The following is a 14,638-nucleotide window of genomic DNA, read 5'->3' as shown; positions in this document are numbered from 1 at the left end:
CACTGCTGGAAATCCTTAAACACTTGAATTTTTTTGTTTTCAAGGTTTGGAAAGTGCTTGGATTTTGAGTAAAAAGTGCTTAAAATCTTTAAATTTAGGTTATATAGAAATCCCATATAAACTTAGTTTGAGGATTAACAGGTGACACATTTTTAAAGGTGAAACTTTGCGTTTTAAATGTCACCTCTGTAGAAAGCTCTCTTGAAACTTAATTGTTTCAAGACAGCCAACAACAGGGCTGGATGATAATTTAGTATCATAATTTGTCTTTTAATGGGATTGTATCTTGATAAAGTTGTATATTGATATACCTTAATACACAGTCACATCGTCTACATAAGGTAAAATATTAATAGTTTGGGGAATACGTGAAGATCGGAGTAATGTGTATTTTATTCATATTTTTCTCTGGATTTTAGCTTGAAGCTGTTATTTATCTACCTTTCAAGTGTTAAATCCACACAGGAATATACAAAAATAGACTTTATCATGCAGTTATTTCACATGAATATTTATTTATTGAATCAACAGAAAATATATATTTCGAAATGACCTATATCAGGATATGACATCACCATATCTTCCAGCCCTGCAAGAACAATCTGATTATTCAGTGTGTGTGTGTTCTATATGATTATGTAATTTCCCACAGCTGTCTGGTGCTGGAAACGCTTGAAAAGTGCTTGAATTTGACTTTAAAAGATCTGTATTTTGGTCTGCATACCCTAAATATTTAAAGGAATCATACGTGAAAGTTTGGAAAATGCTTAAATTTAAATGTTTTCAAGGTTTGGAATGTTTTAAATTAACTTCAATTTGGTGTTTCATCTAAACTGTCACTCATCCAACCTAAAGATATTTAAATATTTGAAATAATCCTGTTATCATTGTTTAAAAAAGAAAGTGGCGCTCTTATATTCACTTGTCATTCATAGCTAGAGAACCTTTGTTGGTCCCTTTGTGTGCAAATTAGCAAGCATTAGATAATCAAAACATCCTGCAAAGTTAATATGAACAGCTGGTAAAATAAACAATAATGTAGCCTACATTGATTGCTGTGTGTATAAATTAATTCTGTAGACTTTTATTTTTGCAGCTGCCTTTATAGGCAAGGCCAGTTTATATGTAAACCATTAAAAACTGCTATTAAAGATCCAAGATAATCGAAATAAGAACATGCTAAAATATAAGTAAACAGGAATAAAAAAGAACGAGTTACACTGCCGTGAAATAAATAATTTGGTCTAATTAAATGCAGTGGGGAACAGAAAAGTATAGTAATAATTTACTTGTGATGATAAATGCTTTTAGAGTCTGGAAGCATGTTGTGTAGATCAGCCATTCTCAACCTTGGGGTCCCGACATAAGTGTTAATGTGTTTTTGTCTTTTTGGTCATTTAATGTCTTTTTTGCCCATTTTGTGTTTTTTTTCCCCAGTAATTTTGTGTCTTTTTTTGATCATTTTTTGTCTTTTTCTGGTCATTTTGTGGTCAATGTGTGCCTTTTTTGGTTATTTTGTGTCTTTTTCTGGTCATTTTTTTGTCATTTTGTGGTCAATTTGAGTCCTTTTTTTGCTTAATTTTATGTAATTTTTTGGTCAATTTGATTCTTTTTTTTTTGGGTAATTTTGTGTCTTTTCTGACAAATCCCAAATTAGCAAATTAATACTTTACAAGGAGTCTCTGGCTTGAAGCTGACTGTTACAAAAAAATATATAAATGCACAGACAGAGGTGGTTTAGTTGTTGTCTGCTTCATTATTTGTCCAAAATTCGTCGTATCAACTGAGTTTGTCTGATCTGAACTGTGAGATTGTGTTCAGTGAGACAACATGCATGTTAAATTGGGGGTCGCGACTCAAAAAGGTTGAGAACTACTGCTGTAGATAACTTTGAAAGTGCTTGAATTTTTCTCTTAAGCTGCACAAACCTGTGCACTAACTGTTTCTTTGTATCAGTAGATGGCGACAGATCTCAGTTCTGCTGCTGGAGATGCTTCCCTGCAGCTTTTTCTTTCTGTTCTGTAACTTTTAAGGCGTATTTCTGAGTTTTTCCTGTGTTTTAACTTCTATATGTAAAGCAGTCGCGCAGCTGGTGAAGAAGAAAAAGAGAAACGAGTGGTGCTCTGCTTCTAGTTTGGTTATGGAGACACCTGTGGGAAACCAAAAAGTAGTTCCTCTGAGCTGCTGGGGAGGAACTATTTCCACTATCGGATGTGAAAACCTTGATTTAAACCGACTGAAAAAGCTTGTTAGGAAGAAAAACTAAAAAAAGAGAGAGAGAAAAGTGATAGAGAGTGTTAAGGGAGTGTGTTACCCGAGGAGGGCGGGGTCAGGGTCGCACAGGCGCGGGGCGGGCGGTGCCTACAGTCGCCCATGCCCCCTTTTGCCCTCCGCTCGCTGCGGGGGAAGAAGCGTGAACTTGAACGCTGCCTCCCTTCAGAGCGCAGTGAGTCCAGGCGGAGGCCAGCAGCTCTACCAGTCTGTCCCCGCAGCACGCTCGGGTTTCACTCAGCTCACCGGAGAAGAAGACGGATTTGTTTGTTGTTTTGGACGCTTCGCTGTTTGGAGACCCGGAGAGACCGAGACTCGGTGCCAAACGCTCGACGCGATGTCCAGGCGCAAACTTGGAAGCAGACCGCAGCACCTGAGTGCAATTCAAGGTAAGCGATGTGTGGACACGCTGCTGGAGCCGGATGTTGTTGTTGTTTTAGGTGAAATTGATATAAATTCAGGTCACAGTGTTGTTTCAGTGCCAGTTTGCGCGCATGGTTTGGATGCGCGCTGGCACGTTTTGTTATGATGGAGAAAGGATGATGATATAAACTATCTGTGAGCATACACTGACTTTAATCAACCACATATGGATGTGTTAAATCAAATATTTAAATAAGGGCTCATATTTTTTCTGTCCTGTTTGCCCTGATGGTGCTCATAGAGGAAGGACCGGTTTATTGGCACGCTGTTTTCAGAGGCTACAGGTCCGAACACGATGATTAATATCCAGGTTAGACCATGATCAAGTTTCTCTGTCGCTCTCTGGTTTGTCTGGAGCAGTTTTTATCTCTTCTGCTGCTCAGAAACCAACACAGTGGCCTCAACGTGCTTCATCTAACGAGGCTAATTTCTAATATTTGGATAGTTAAGTAATGTTGTAAGTGAAAATGTAGAATAAATCCCATTCAAACTCGCCGTTTGGTTCAGTTCAGACTGATCAAACATGAAGCAGCTCACAAAGAAACGTGATGTTCGATGGGAAATGGGACAGAAACTTGAATTTGTTTTTTACAGTTCTCTGCTAGAGACCAGTGGTGCGTGTCTGGTGTGACCACAGGCCCTGACTCAACTCTGTCTGTGTGTGTGTGTGTGTGTGTGTGTGTGTGTGTGTGTGTGTGTGTGTGACCGCGCCTTGCAAGTCTGCACAAACAGCGCAGCACTGAAACAGGAAAGGTGACATTTTTGAGTAACAACTGGCGAGATCCGACTTCAGACTGTACTGTCTGTACCTGTCCTGGATGTTAGCCGCCTAGCCGGGGCAGGTGGATCCAGTCAAGGTGTGCCCGTGACCGCATTGAGCAATACTGACCCCTCCTCCTCCTCCTCCTCCTCCTCTTACCTGGCCTTAGCTGGAGGCCTTTCTTAGGAAATATCCAAAGTTTACTCAGACTGTGAAGAGCTTTGGGTGAAGTTGTGTCCACTCCTCTGTGCCTGCACCTGCCTGCATGCATTTCAAAGTGCTCCCTGAGATAAGAGTTGTCAGGCTGATTTTGTCAGATCCCCTGAACACAAAATACACGGGGGCTGCTCTTATCTCAAACACCTTCAGTCATTTTTTCTCTTTTATTGCAACCCACTTCCTGTTGAGAAACTCCCGCTGAGAGCTGGTAGGGCAAGTTGTTTTATGAGTAAAAAAAGTGAAAGTAAGGTTGCATCTTTAAATCAATCACTTCTCAGTACATTAATCTGAGGTCGTGATGTTTCTGCTTCTGGACAGCTGCTCTCGTCTCTCTGCAGCAGACACAGTCAAAGTGAGCTGATCTGTTTTGGGTTGGTTAAAGGAAGTGGTCAGTGTTCGCCGAGCAGATTGGCCTTGTTTCTGTTAGAGCCTACAACTGAAACTAGCACTTGCAATCACCACGCCTGCTTCACCGAGGACTAACAGCACTTTTGCCACTTTTGTTGGGTTGTTAATTTGTGAGAGCACGGTCAAAAACTCAAAGAAAATCCAAAGTAACAGGGACTCTTGCTTGGTTTTCTCTGTATATTCAGCCTTTATTGGAGAGAAACTGGGGCATTTGATGTCAAGGAAACTCAGGTTTAGTATTTATTTCTTTTCTGACTTTTGTAGATATTGCAAAAGAAAACGATGTGTGTAAAAGATATATCTAACTCCTGATGACCCGCATGGATACGATTACAAATGCTTTAGAGAAACCACTCTGCTGTGGATCTTTTCACTGATAGCGTCGACCGTTGAAAAGATGATTTCCCCTTCCTGTTGTCCTCGGCTCAAACATGACCAGGTTTCAAATGTTTTTATCTCAGACGTTTGTCTTTCATCTGAATGCCAGGTGCAGTGAACTCTTCTTAAAGATGAACATTTCTCATCACAGTTATAGTGAGCAAAATTACCATGGTTATCAGTATTATGGTGGTATTCTTAAATGTGCTGAATTGTTCAGAAAGTACTGATACACAGATTAAAATAATCTGACATGAAATATGACCACACCTCACTCAGTCCTCTTCGCAGGAAAAGTGTGTGTTACCGCCCTTCCACCATGTTTTCATTGCAGAACGAACCCGTGTTGCACGCTGCACGCCAGCCTCTGGGAGAGATGCTTAACAGAATCAGATTTATATTTATATTTAGTCATTTAGCAGACGCTTTTATCCAAAGTGACTTACAGGATGAATAAAAGCAAACAATCAAGGTCTAGTGCAATAAGAGCTGTTAGTGCATCAATAAGTACAATTCTTTAAGGAGTAGAATTATCGTGTGGTGCTAGAATCAAACACAGACTTTATTTATAAATTATAACCCAGATTTGAAAACTGTGATACAAACGTCAGTATTTTTTTTTGTGAAGCCGTGAACCATTTCATCCTCTCTGTACTTTGTGTCTGAGTTAACTGATGTAATCTGTTAGTAATTCAGCTTTCTGTCATGTTTCTCAGATGTCACTGACATGGCGGATGGCGTGGCTCCATCAGACGACCAGCCTCCTCGCCCTCCTCCTCCACAGCTCGCAGCTCCTGCCGAGGGTCGTGACCTCCTGACCTGCGGCCAGTGCCGCCGGGCCTTCCCGCTCGCCCACATCCTGGCCTTCATCCAGCACAAACAGGGCGGCTGCCGCTCACGGAACCAAGCGGCCAACGACAGCGCCACGCCCCCCTCACCTGCAAACCGAGCGCAGCAGCAGCAGCAGCACGCCGCCAACGGCGAGCCGGGGCCGGGCTTCATTGAGCTGAGGCGGGGGGCCAAGGCCTGGGGGGAGGAGCCCGGCGTCAAGGTGAAGGCGGAGCACAGCAAAGCAGGTGAGTGCTGCTGGAAGAGGCAGGAGAAGAAGGCAGGTTGCTAATTAGTGACTCTGTTTTTTGTTTTGTTTTATTTTTTTTTTCAACCGCCCTCCTCTTCATTTAACAACTGCCCCCCCTCTCCCCCCCCCTCCCCCCCTCCTCCCTCCCTCTCGAGTCCAGCTCATTAGCTGGCCGTTGCCATTAGCAGACCTGCGTGAGTTAGTGACGCACAGGCTAATTGTGTGGAAAGGATAGGCGTCAGGAGCGTTCAGAGGGCACCGAGGGTCCCCGAGGGCTCCACACGGAGCACCTGAGCTCCTCTCATGTCCCTGACTGTCAGTCTCTGAGGTGGAGTGGCCAGGTAAACATGTTTCTCCATCTCTGTCCTCCACCTCGCCCCGGACAACAGAGACCCAACACACGTCCTCTAAACCAGCAGCAGAGCACGTTTCAGTGTTGTAACGCCGCTCTGTCTCCTGGTTGAGTGTTGCTCGGCGGTTTGAAACGGTCAGATGTGAAGCTGTTCATGTTCTCATGACACTGTAGCGGAGGACGTTGCATCATGTGCAGCTTCTCTGCCATCTCCCACTGTTCTGCCCCGGGCCGAGCCACCTGAGCTCCTGGGAATCTTCCTCCTCCTTTTTTCTTCATCTTCATCGCCTCTTCCCCTTGTTGTCAGATCATCCCCTCTCTTCTCTTAGCAGACATTAGGACTGATTTTCCTAAAGGTCTTTTTTCTTCACGCCTGTTCTTGCTGCTGTTTGTGCAGACGCGGTGGTGGTCATGGCGGATATGATACGCCACGGTGGAAGTCAATCGGTGAATTTCGATTAAAATCCTTTTTGAAACTGTCGTGGCTTACAACGAGTGTTTTTCCTCTAAAGGTCAGATACATATTTGAAGGTCATGCTGTAATTCTGAACTGCAGCTCAAGACGCTTTCACGATCAATAATTATTTACTATATAAATCAGTTAATCGTTTGGTTAATAAAATGTCATAAAAATAGTGTTAGTTTGTCGAAATCCAAGGTAATATCTTCAAATGTCTTGTATTGTCAGTCAACTCAGCAAATCTCCATATTAAACAGGATGAAAACAGCATTTTGTGCCATTTTTGCATGAAAATGTTTAATCTTTAATCATGATTAATCAATTACCAAAATGGTTTACTGTAGGCCTGGCCAATATATTAATATCATATTCATATCTTGATACAAGAGTCAATATCGTCTTAGATGTTGAATATTGTAAATATTGTGTTTTCCTTGATTTAAAGGCTGCATTACAGTGAAGTGATGTCATTTGCTAAACATACCAAACTGTCTTTGCCCACTCAGTCGTCATATCCACATTACTGACGATTATTTATCAAAAATCTATTGAATATTGGTGAAAGCACTGATGAGCATTGATCATTTGACTCATTGTTGCAGCTCCACTCTGAACAGAGAGAGGAGAGCAGCAGGATGTTGTAAATGACAGCCGGACATCTCTGAGCACACTCAGTGCAGTAGTCAGTAGGTAGCCGTGGCCCTTTGCACATTTTGAAACCGTCGTTCGTTTACACACACGTTAGCAGTTCCTTCCTTTGTGTAACGCTCAGGGGACTGGTGCACGCGCCATGTCCAAAACCTCCTCTTTTTTTTTTTTTTTTTTTTCTATTTCAGTCTGTTTTTCATCTCTTGCTTTGTCTCTCACTTCACAGTCGGAGAACACAAGAGTTTCGTAATTTTTTTTTGCGCCCGCGGGATTATACAACAAACCTAACAAATGCACGAGGGGAGAGAGGGAAAGAGCATGACAGCGTGTGAATAATGGAAAAGTGGCTAAGTTTGGATTAAAGTTTTATTAGTGAATGTAGGTTGCATTGGTTTAGAGTTGGTAATTGCAGTTTTAACCAGTTCTTGTAGTGTTTTTATCTGCTCAGATCTGATAGTTTGTGACATATGGAAGTAGCGAAGGGACAATTTTAATTGGCCTTGTAGGTAATGGGACGTGGTGTTTGGTGGGAGGGGGCTGCTGAAGCTTCTGAGATGACTGAAAGTGAAAGAGCAGTTATCTCTCAACAGAAAGGTCCTCAGTCTATTTTTTGTATTCAAGAGCGAAGCGGCAGCGAGGACGGAGGAGAAAAGAGAGCGGGACGGATTACTGAAGAGCCGCGTGCATCTGTCTCATTCCTTTTTATTTATTCTCCTTGTTTGTTTTTTTTCCTCATCTCCAACACCCCCCCCCCCTCCTTATTTCTTCCCCCCATCTTCAACACACTTTCGCTTTGCCCTCTTTCAATTTCTCGCCCCCCTCCCTCCCTCCCCTTCCTCCTCCTCCTCCTCCTCCTCTCTTTTCTCCTCCCTCTGCCTCCCAAGGGAAAAGAGATTCTGCCTGCTGCTCGTTAGTGCTCCCAGCCAATCTGCATTTTTAATTAGTAGTTATTGCTTCTGCTTAATATTCAAGTGCTACCCCGGGCCAAATGGGAATCCTTACAAAAAAAAAAAGAAGCGAGGGGAGAGAGGGAAGGAAAGAGAAACCGGCTGGGTATTGTGTTTCACTCCAGGACCCCGAGACAAAAGCCCCCCCACCCTCAGGGAAAGATTTGGAGGGTTTTTGGGGGGGTGGAGGGGTGAGGAGCGCCGGGGTTGGAGGATGGGTCTCAGTACAATCCAAAGGGGTGACATATTTTCGTGGTGTCTCTTGGCCCCCCGTACTACATTATAATCTTTTTATCTCATTTTCTTTTTATCTCCTGAGCCCTGACCTACCTATCTCTCCCTCTCTCTCGCTTTTTTCTCCTTTTTTTTCTGCTCTCACTTTTCACCCTATTTTTAAAAGAAGTATCTCAACTTCTCCTGGGTTTCTCCTCAGGCTAGGTTAAAGGACATGAACACCACCGCTCCTCTCGTCTCCAGACAGAGGGAGGGCGGGAGAGAGAGAGAGGGGGAGAGAGAAAGAAACAGTTGCTCTCTTTTTCATCTTCACTCTCCTCCCCCCCTCCAGTAAAATACAGAAGGATTTGACTTGAGGAAACATGAAAGAGGCTTATACCAGAGTCCGCTTTGAACCTCTCCAAAAAAGAAAAAAAAAAGAACTGTTTTCCCTCTCAATTTGGGGATCTTCTCTCCAATTTTGATTTATGCAGAAAGGCCTCATTTGTCAAGCAGGCTGAGTCAGTGCCTGATTTGCATAAAGCGTTCATTTTCTACGTTCTGCTAATTAGCAATTTGCAGCTTAATTGGAGAGTGGCTCTCGGTTAGGAGACAAAGCTATCCACATATAAAAATATCTCCAGATGTACTTTGCGACACGACTGCATCTCTGTTGGACTTCCATCCCCGTTTCTCTCTTCTTCACTTTTTCCTTATTCTGAAGTTCATCACCTGACCCTCTGCTTCATCTTCCATTCATTCAGTCCATATCAACGTGTCAGTGTGTGATTCTTCTCGTAGATTTGGCTTTTATCATGCTGATACTCGAGTTCCTTTTTAGTTTTTATAACATTACAGCATCTTTTCAGTTTTTGTTTTGATTTCCGACACGCAGCTCTACCTTCACCTCTCTCTGCAGGGGTTTTGGCGTAGCAGGCAGCTGTTCCAGTAAAAAAAAGAAGCTCTGAAAACCCAAAGTAGACTCTCTGCTCAGCACCAAACAGCAGCCGGACACATTTAGCGACTCGCTGGTGAACATAGTGGAGCATTTAGCAGCTAGAGCCTGATATTTTCCTCAGGAGTTGCAGGAGACCAAAAAGAGCTAAAAGAGAGTCGAAAAACTGGACTTGAATTGATCAGGTGGACACAAACACAGCTACATATAAATATGAATGTTGCTTTGTATCAACTGGATGTGTAAAAAGGGCGACTGTTTGAAAAGTTCACCGTATCAACTCTAAGAATCTGTCAGATGTGTTCACAGCTTGACTCTCCCTGCCCTGCAGTTAGTGCAGGTTTAATCCTTGTGGATTCATCTCTTACTCAGTGGAAATGTTGTATTCTTATCTCCATCATTTTATTGGACAGGGCTACAATGTGCTGCAATGTGGTGAATTAAAAGTTTGGTATTTTGAATATAGTGCTTGAAAGAGCTTGAAATTTAGGATGCCGAGTCTACGTACAAACAGGTTGTGTTCTCCTTTTTTCTGTAGAATGCTGTCACTATATAACAGTTTTCAGCTTGTTGATTAACTTTTATTTTTTGGGGGATTGGGTCTCATAACGGGTTGTGTAGATGTGTATTAAAAAAATGCACCACTAATAGGAAGGAAAAGTAGCCTCAGGAGACAGGATGGGCTCACATCAGCAAAAATGAATAGTAATTAATATCCAATATTCATACATATAAAATGTATAAAGTATATAAACAACAAAAAACAAAGAAGACTTCACCAAACCCTGATATAGCAGAACACCATCTAGTTTCATGTGATGAAGAAGTGAAATTAGCAGAATACTGTATGTAAATATGTAAACATGCACCTTGAAAAATGCTTGAAAAGTACTTAGATTTTGATTCCTAACTAAGTTTTGTCTCTCTTTGATTCCTAGTGTCTGAGGAGCCGTCCTACTTCACCTGCCAGCAGTGTGAAGGCGTGTTTCCATCAGCGTGGGCGCTCCTACAGCACGCTCAGCACACACACTCCTTCAGCCTCTACCAGGAGGACGAGGAGGAGGACACCGACATCAGAGGAGGACGAAGAGGAGGACTCAAGCCTGCAGCAGCCACTCTGGACCCTCGCCACCTGAGCCAGGCTCTGGCCTCGGCCTTCCAGCCCTCCGCCCTGCGCCTCAGCCGCTCCCGCCAGACTCACGCCACCTCCTCCTCCACTAACATGCAGGCACTGAACTTCTCAGTGCGTCTCAGGGAGCTCGCCGAGGGCAACAACACCACCAGCGGCAGCTCCCCCGGAGGCCTGCTGCTGTCTCCCTCCTCCTCTCCACCGGCAGCTTCTCCCTTTCCTCAGACCAGCGCCCTGCAGGCCGACTTCCTCTGCGAGCTGTGCAACCAGAGCTTCCAGTCCCTGGGCGCCCTGTCCACCCACCGCCGGACTCACTCCTGCGACCGGCCCTATCACTGCGGCGTGTGCGGCCATGCCTTCGCCCAGAGCGGCCAGCTGGCGCGGCACATAAGGAGCCATCACAGGGAGGCCGGAGGCGGAGGAGGTGGATACGAGGCGGTGGAGCTGGTGGTGATGGAGGAGGACGTAGGGAGGCAGGGGATGAGAGGGAGGTTCCAGATGCAGCCAGCTGGAGTCGGCGTGGTGAAGGGGATGGTTGGTGCAGAGGTGAGGGCCCCGGGCCCCTCTGAGCTAGACCTGACCCTGCCCAAGTACCCGTCCTTAGCTTCAGGCCTGATGCTGCTGACCTCACAGGTTAGACCTGCAGACAGGGAGCTGCTGAGGCTGTACCAGCGCCAGAGAGAAGGAGCAGAGGAGGCGGAGGGGCAGGGAGAACCTCCTCACACCTCCCCCTGCGCCAGCCCGTCTGAAGGCTCGCTGGAGAGCGGGGAGACGGGCGGCAGCGGCGAGAGCGGCATCGCCAGCGGAAACTGCACGCCCAAACGTCCAGAGATGGGCGACAGAGTGCGAGGAGCCGGAGAGTGGGAGAACGAAAGAGGAGAGATCATAGAGAGGGAGACGGACTGGAGCTCAGATAAAGTCAGCGAGGTGGTGCAGGAGTGGCAGAGGGAGAACGAGCGGAGGAGCGTGGGAGGATCTGTGATCGGAGCAGGAAACAACAACAACAATAATACCACCGCCGGTTCAGGAGGAAAGAAGAAGAAAGATGAAGCCTGTGAGTTCTGTGGTAAACAGTTCAGAAACAGCAGCAACCTGACCGTGCACCGCCGCAGCCACACAGGCGAGCGGCCCTACCGCTGCGGCCTCTGCAACTACGCCTGCGCACAGAGCTCCAAGCTGACGCGCCACATGAAGACGCATGGCGCGCAGGGAGCCAAGGCGTCCTTCCTGTGCCAGCTGTGCTCGGTGCCCTTCACCGTTTACGCCACTCTGGAGAAACATCTGAAGAAAGTTCACGGGCTGAGCCACGCCAGCGTGGGCGCGTACGCTCAGGCCAGCGCCGCCGACACTCTGGCTGCCATGAAAGCTGAAGAAGAAGCGGTGGTGGTGAAAATGGAGGAGGATGAAGCCAGTTTGGATCAGACAGAAATGCAGAGCAAAATACAGAGTGATGTGGTGAAAAACATGGAGGTGGAGGAGGAGCAGGTGGAGTATGTGTGGAGTCCAGATACGCCGCTTCATTTCCCACTTGACAGCAAAGCAGAGGTGAGCATAGCTTTGACTTCTGCACCATGAGAGCTTCTCTCATCCACTAATGGACATTAAAACAGCACTGTATAGGATTTAAGTTGCCCCTCCAAAATAAAAGAATCCACCCCATCACTGAAGAAGTAGAACTGGAAGCGAGTTTAAAGGAGAAGCTGCAGCAGGCCCTTCCTCTCTGCCAGCGCGGTGGCACGCGGCTGCAGCCACGCTGTTCATGACTGTATGCAAAAGCTGCTGGTTGAAACTTAAGTGCCTACGGTTCTTTATCGACCACAGAGCAAAAACAAGGCCATGACATTCAGTGGGGAGATTACCAGAGCTCTTGAACAGGAAGTGAACCGCCACAGTCCATGCAGACACAGGAAACTGATCACCATGTTGCAGTGCAGGATGCAAAAGTCGACTGATTTATGTCTGTGGCGACCCACTGGACAGGTGGAGTCAGATAATATAGAGAAGGGATTATATTGAATTTAAAAAAAGCCTAGCAATAGAACAATGTTAATATATTTTCAGCAGACAGAGAGAGGTCATATTGTTTCCTAGCTGTTGCTGGTTTTCTTTTGAGAAGACCTTTTAAAGACTAAAGATGTTAGAACAGACGCGAGGGTGAAATGAATCCAAACACTGTCTGCCTGCAGATTCTCAGACTCTTCTTTTTAAAGGCGCTTGCTTGTCACAACACTTGTCACTTAACGTAATGTTTACAGGGCTCACGGAGTCTGGCGAGGTTGTGCTCCTGACTTTGTGACAGTATGTATGGATGATTTTCTGTTTTTCTAATTTTATAAATGTGAATAAGGAGACTTTAAAGTCTCATCTACTGATGCTTTTGGTTCCAATATTCGTTTCTATGCATAAAAAAACTGCAATTTTACCTACATGTGAAACGGGTGTGTATTATTTTTCTCTATTTGTACCTATTATTATTGTTGTGATGGTAATTTCTCTCTTTCATTGTTTACATTTGTAAAGTGCCGGACTGCTTGAAGCTCGTGCATGTTTTGCAGCCATTGGAAACTGTTTTTTGTTGCCTGTGTTTGAATTATTCCTAATTTATGGATGCTGCATGTTGGTGATTGTGTAACTGCTAAACTACAGGGTGGAGAGGTGCAGGAGTAGCTAGTCGACTGGTGGAGCTTCCTGGGAAGCACTTGGGTCAGTTTGTGTGAATGTATTTGTTTGTTTGTTTGTTTGTCCATATTAGGGGGTAAATGCCTCAGGTGACTGTTCCACTTGAACCCTCTGTCCTGTGATCTTGTGTGCAGAGCGTGACTCAGCACGTCATAATCACTGTGACCTGCTTCTGACAGGTGTGTCACTGACCATATAAGAGAGAAAAGTTAAAGGGACTCTCCAAAATAAAAAAAAATCATATTTTTTCTCTTAGCTGTAGTGCTGTCTATCAATCTAGATTATTTTGTTGCGTTTGTTCACTGTCCTTTTATAATGAAACTAGATGACACGAAGCTTGTGGTGCTCAAAGTGAGAAAAAAACAGTCTCTTTCCAGGAAGCATGACCCGGTTATTAAAGATAATCCACACACCTTGTTTAGGGCCAATCCATGTAGGAACTTTTTTCTTTCTAGTGTACAAGAAACTGTCTGTAGACAACATGTTCTTACAACTGAGTTTGAATGATATTTTGCAAAAAATATGACTTTTAAAGATACAAGATGCATGACCACTGTTTTCAACAAGTTGTGACAGAACTAAATTATTAGATTTAGGCAACAAAACCTAGTGGTTGAGGTTTAAGGGAAGAAAAAAAAAAAGATTCTGGTTAAAATAAGTAGTTCTGTATGTAACTAGTGGACATGGTTGCTTAAGTGTTGTATTCACACTAAAAATAAGAAGCTGACTTAGTTTCAAACAGCTCATGTACAGCAGTTTCCTGAGTCAGAGCCCCATCACCACACCTCCAACCCCCCAGATAGAGTTTGATCAGGACTTAAACCATTACATCACCTCACTTTACTGCCAGTCTGTTCCATACCACGATTTTACCAATTAAAATGTTCTTATTTCAGTTAGTCTGACTTTGAATAGTTCAAGCTCAGCAACTTCTGCTGGATTTGCTTTATTGAATCCGATCAACCGAAAATAAATGACTTTCCTACCAATTACAACAATTAAATAATGCATATTTTTGTTGTGGATTATCTTGCCCAACAGGGTCATGATTTCTGGAAAGAGACATTGCTGTTGAGTTTTTCAAATGTTGTTTTTTGCGCTTTCAGCAACACAAGCCAAGTTACACTAGTTAAATTATGTTTGAGAGAAGACAGACGATCTAGATTGATCAACAAAACTACCCATAAGAGTAAAAATATTAATTTGAGTGGAAGTAAATTTGTTCTTTTAACAAAAAAACAGGACAAAGTTGTCAGGTCGACCTCTCTGTGACTACTGTGATGACGCTGTGTGACCATATCTGATCTCCACTTGCATTCATGTCAGGGAAAACCACTTCTAATGTGTGTTGTGTAACGAATGATCATGAATGAGTGCAGTGTAACTGTTCAGGGATAATATTTTGTACATAGATGTTGACATTCTTGCTGTTGCTCTACTTATTATTGTTATTGTTATTATTATTAATATTAACTGCCTCCACTTTTCCTAGCATTGTCTCCTTTCCGCTGAACACTGGCTGTTGTGAAGCTCCGCTGTCTTTGTAAACTTGACACCATTTTGTAATTCACCTTCTCACGAGGAGCCTCAATAAACAATTGAGGTGAAATATTTTGTATTGTTGAGTCTTTTCTGCTTGTGGATGCTTTTCTAAATATGTTTTTCCCCCCTTCTTCTTCTGGTAGCCAGAACAAAGCTTTTGAAACTATTTTTAAGTA

General features: G+C 44.0%; 1 protein-coding gene across 1 annotated transcript; it reads left to right on the top strand.

Annotated features, from left to right (window-relative positions):
* Positions 1-2,335: 2,335 nt before the first annotated feature.
* Positions 2,336-14,529, top strand: znf296 (zinc finger protein 296). The gene is made up of 3 exons (XM_059331514.1): positions 2,336-2,660; positions 5,176-5,535; positions 10,051-14,529. The coding sequence occupies exons 1-3, from the start codon at positions 2,609-2,611 to the stop codon at positions 11,814-11,816; spliced, it is 2,178 nt and encodes a 725-aa protein (XP_059187497.1). The 5' UTR covers positions 2,336-2,608; the 3' UTR covers positions 11,817-14,529.
* Positions 14,530-14,638: the final 109 nt, after the last annotated feature.

The sequence above is a fragment of the Centropristis striata genome, chromosome 4, assembly GCF_030273125.1.
Source record: "Centropristis striata isolate RG_2023a ecotype Rhode Island chromosome 4, C.striata_1.0, whole genome shotgun sequence".
Taxonomy (NCBI): domain Eukaryota; kingdom Metazoa; phylum Chordata; class Actinopteri; order Perciformes; family Serranidae; genus Centropristis; species Centropristis striata.
Note: the sequence above shows the minus strand (reverse complement) of the source record. Positions and strands in the feature narration are given on the sequence as shown.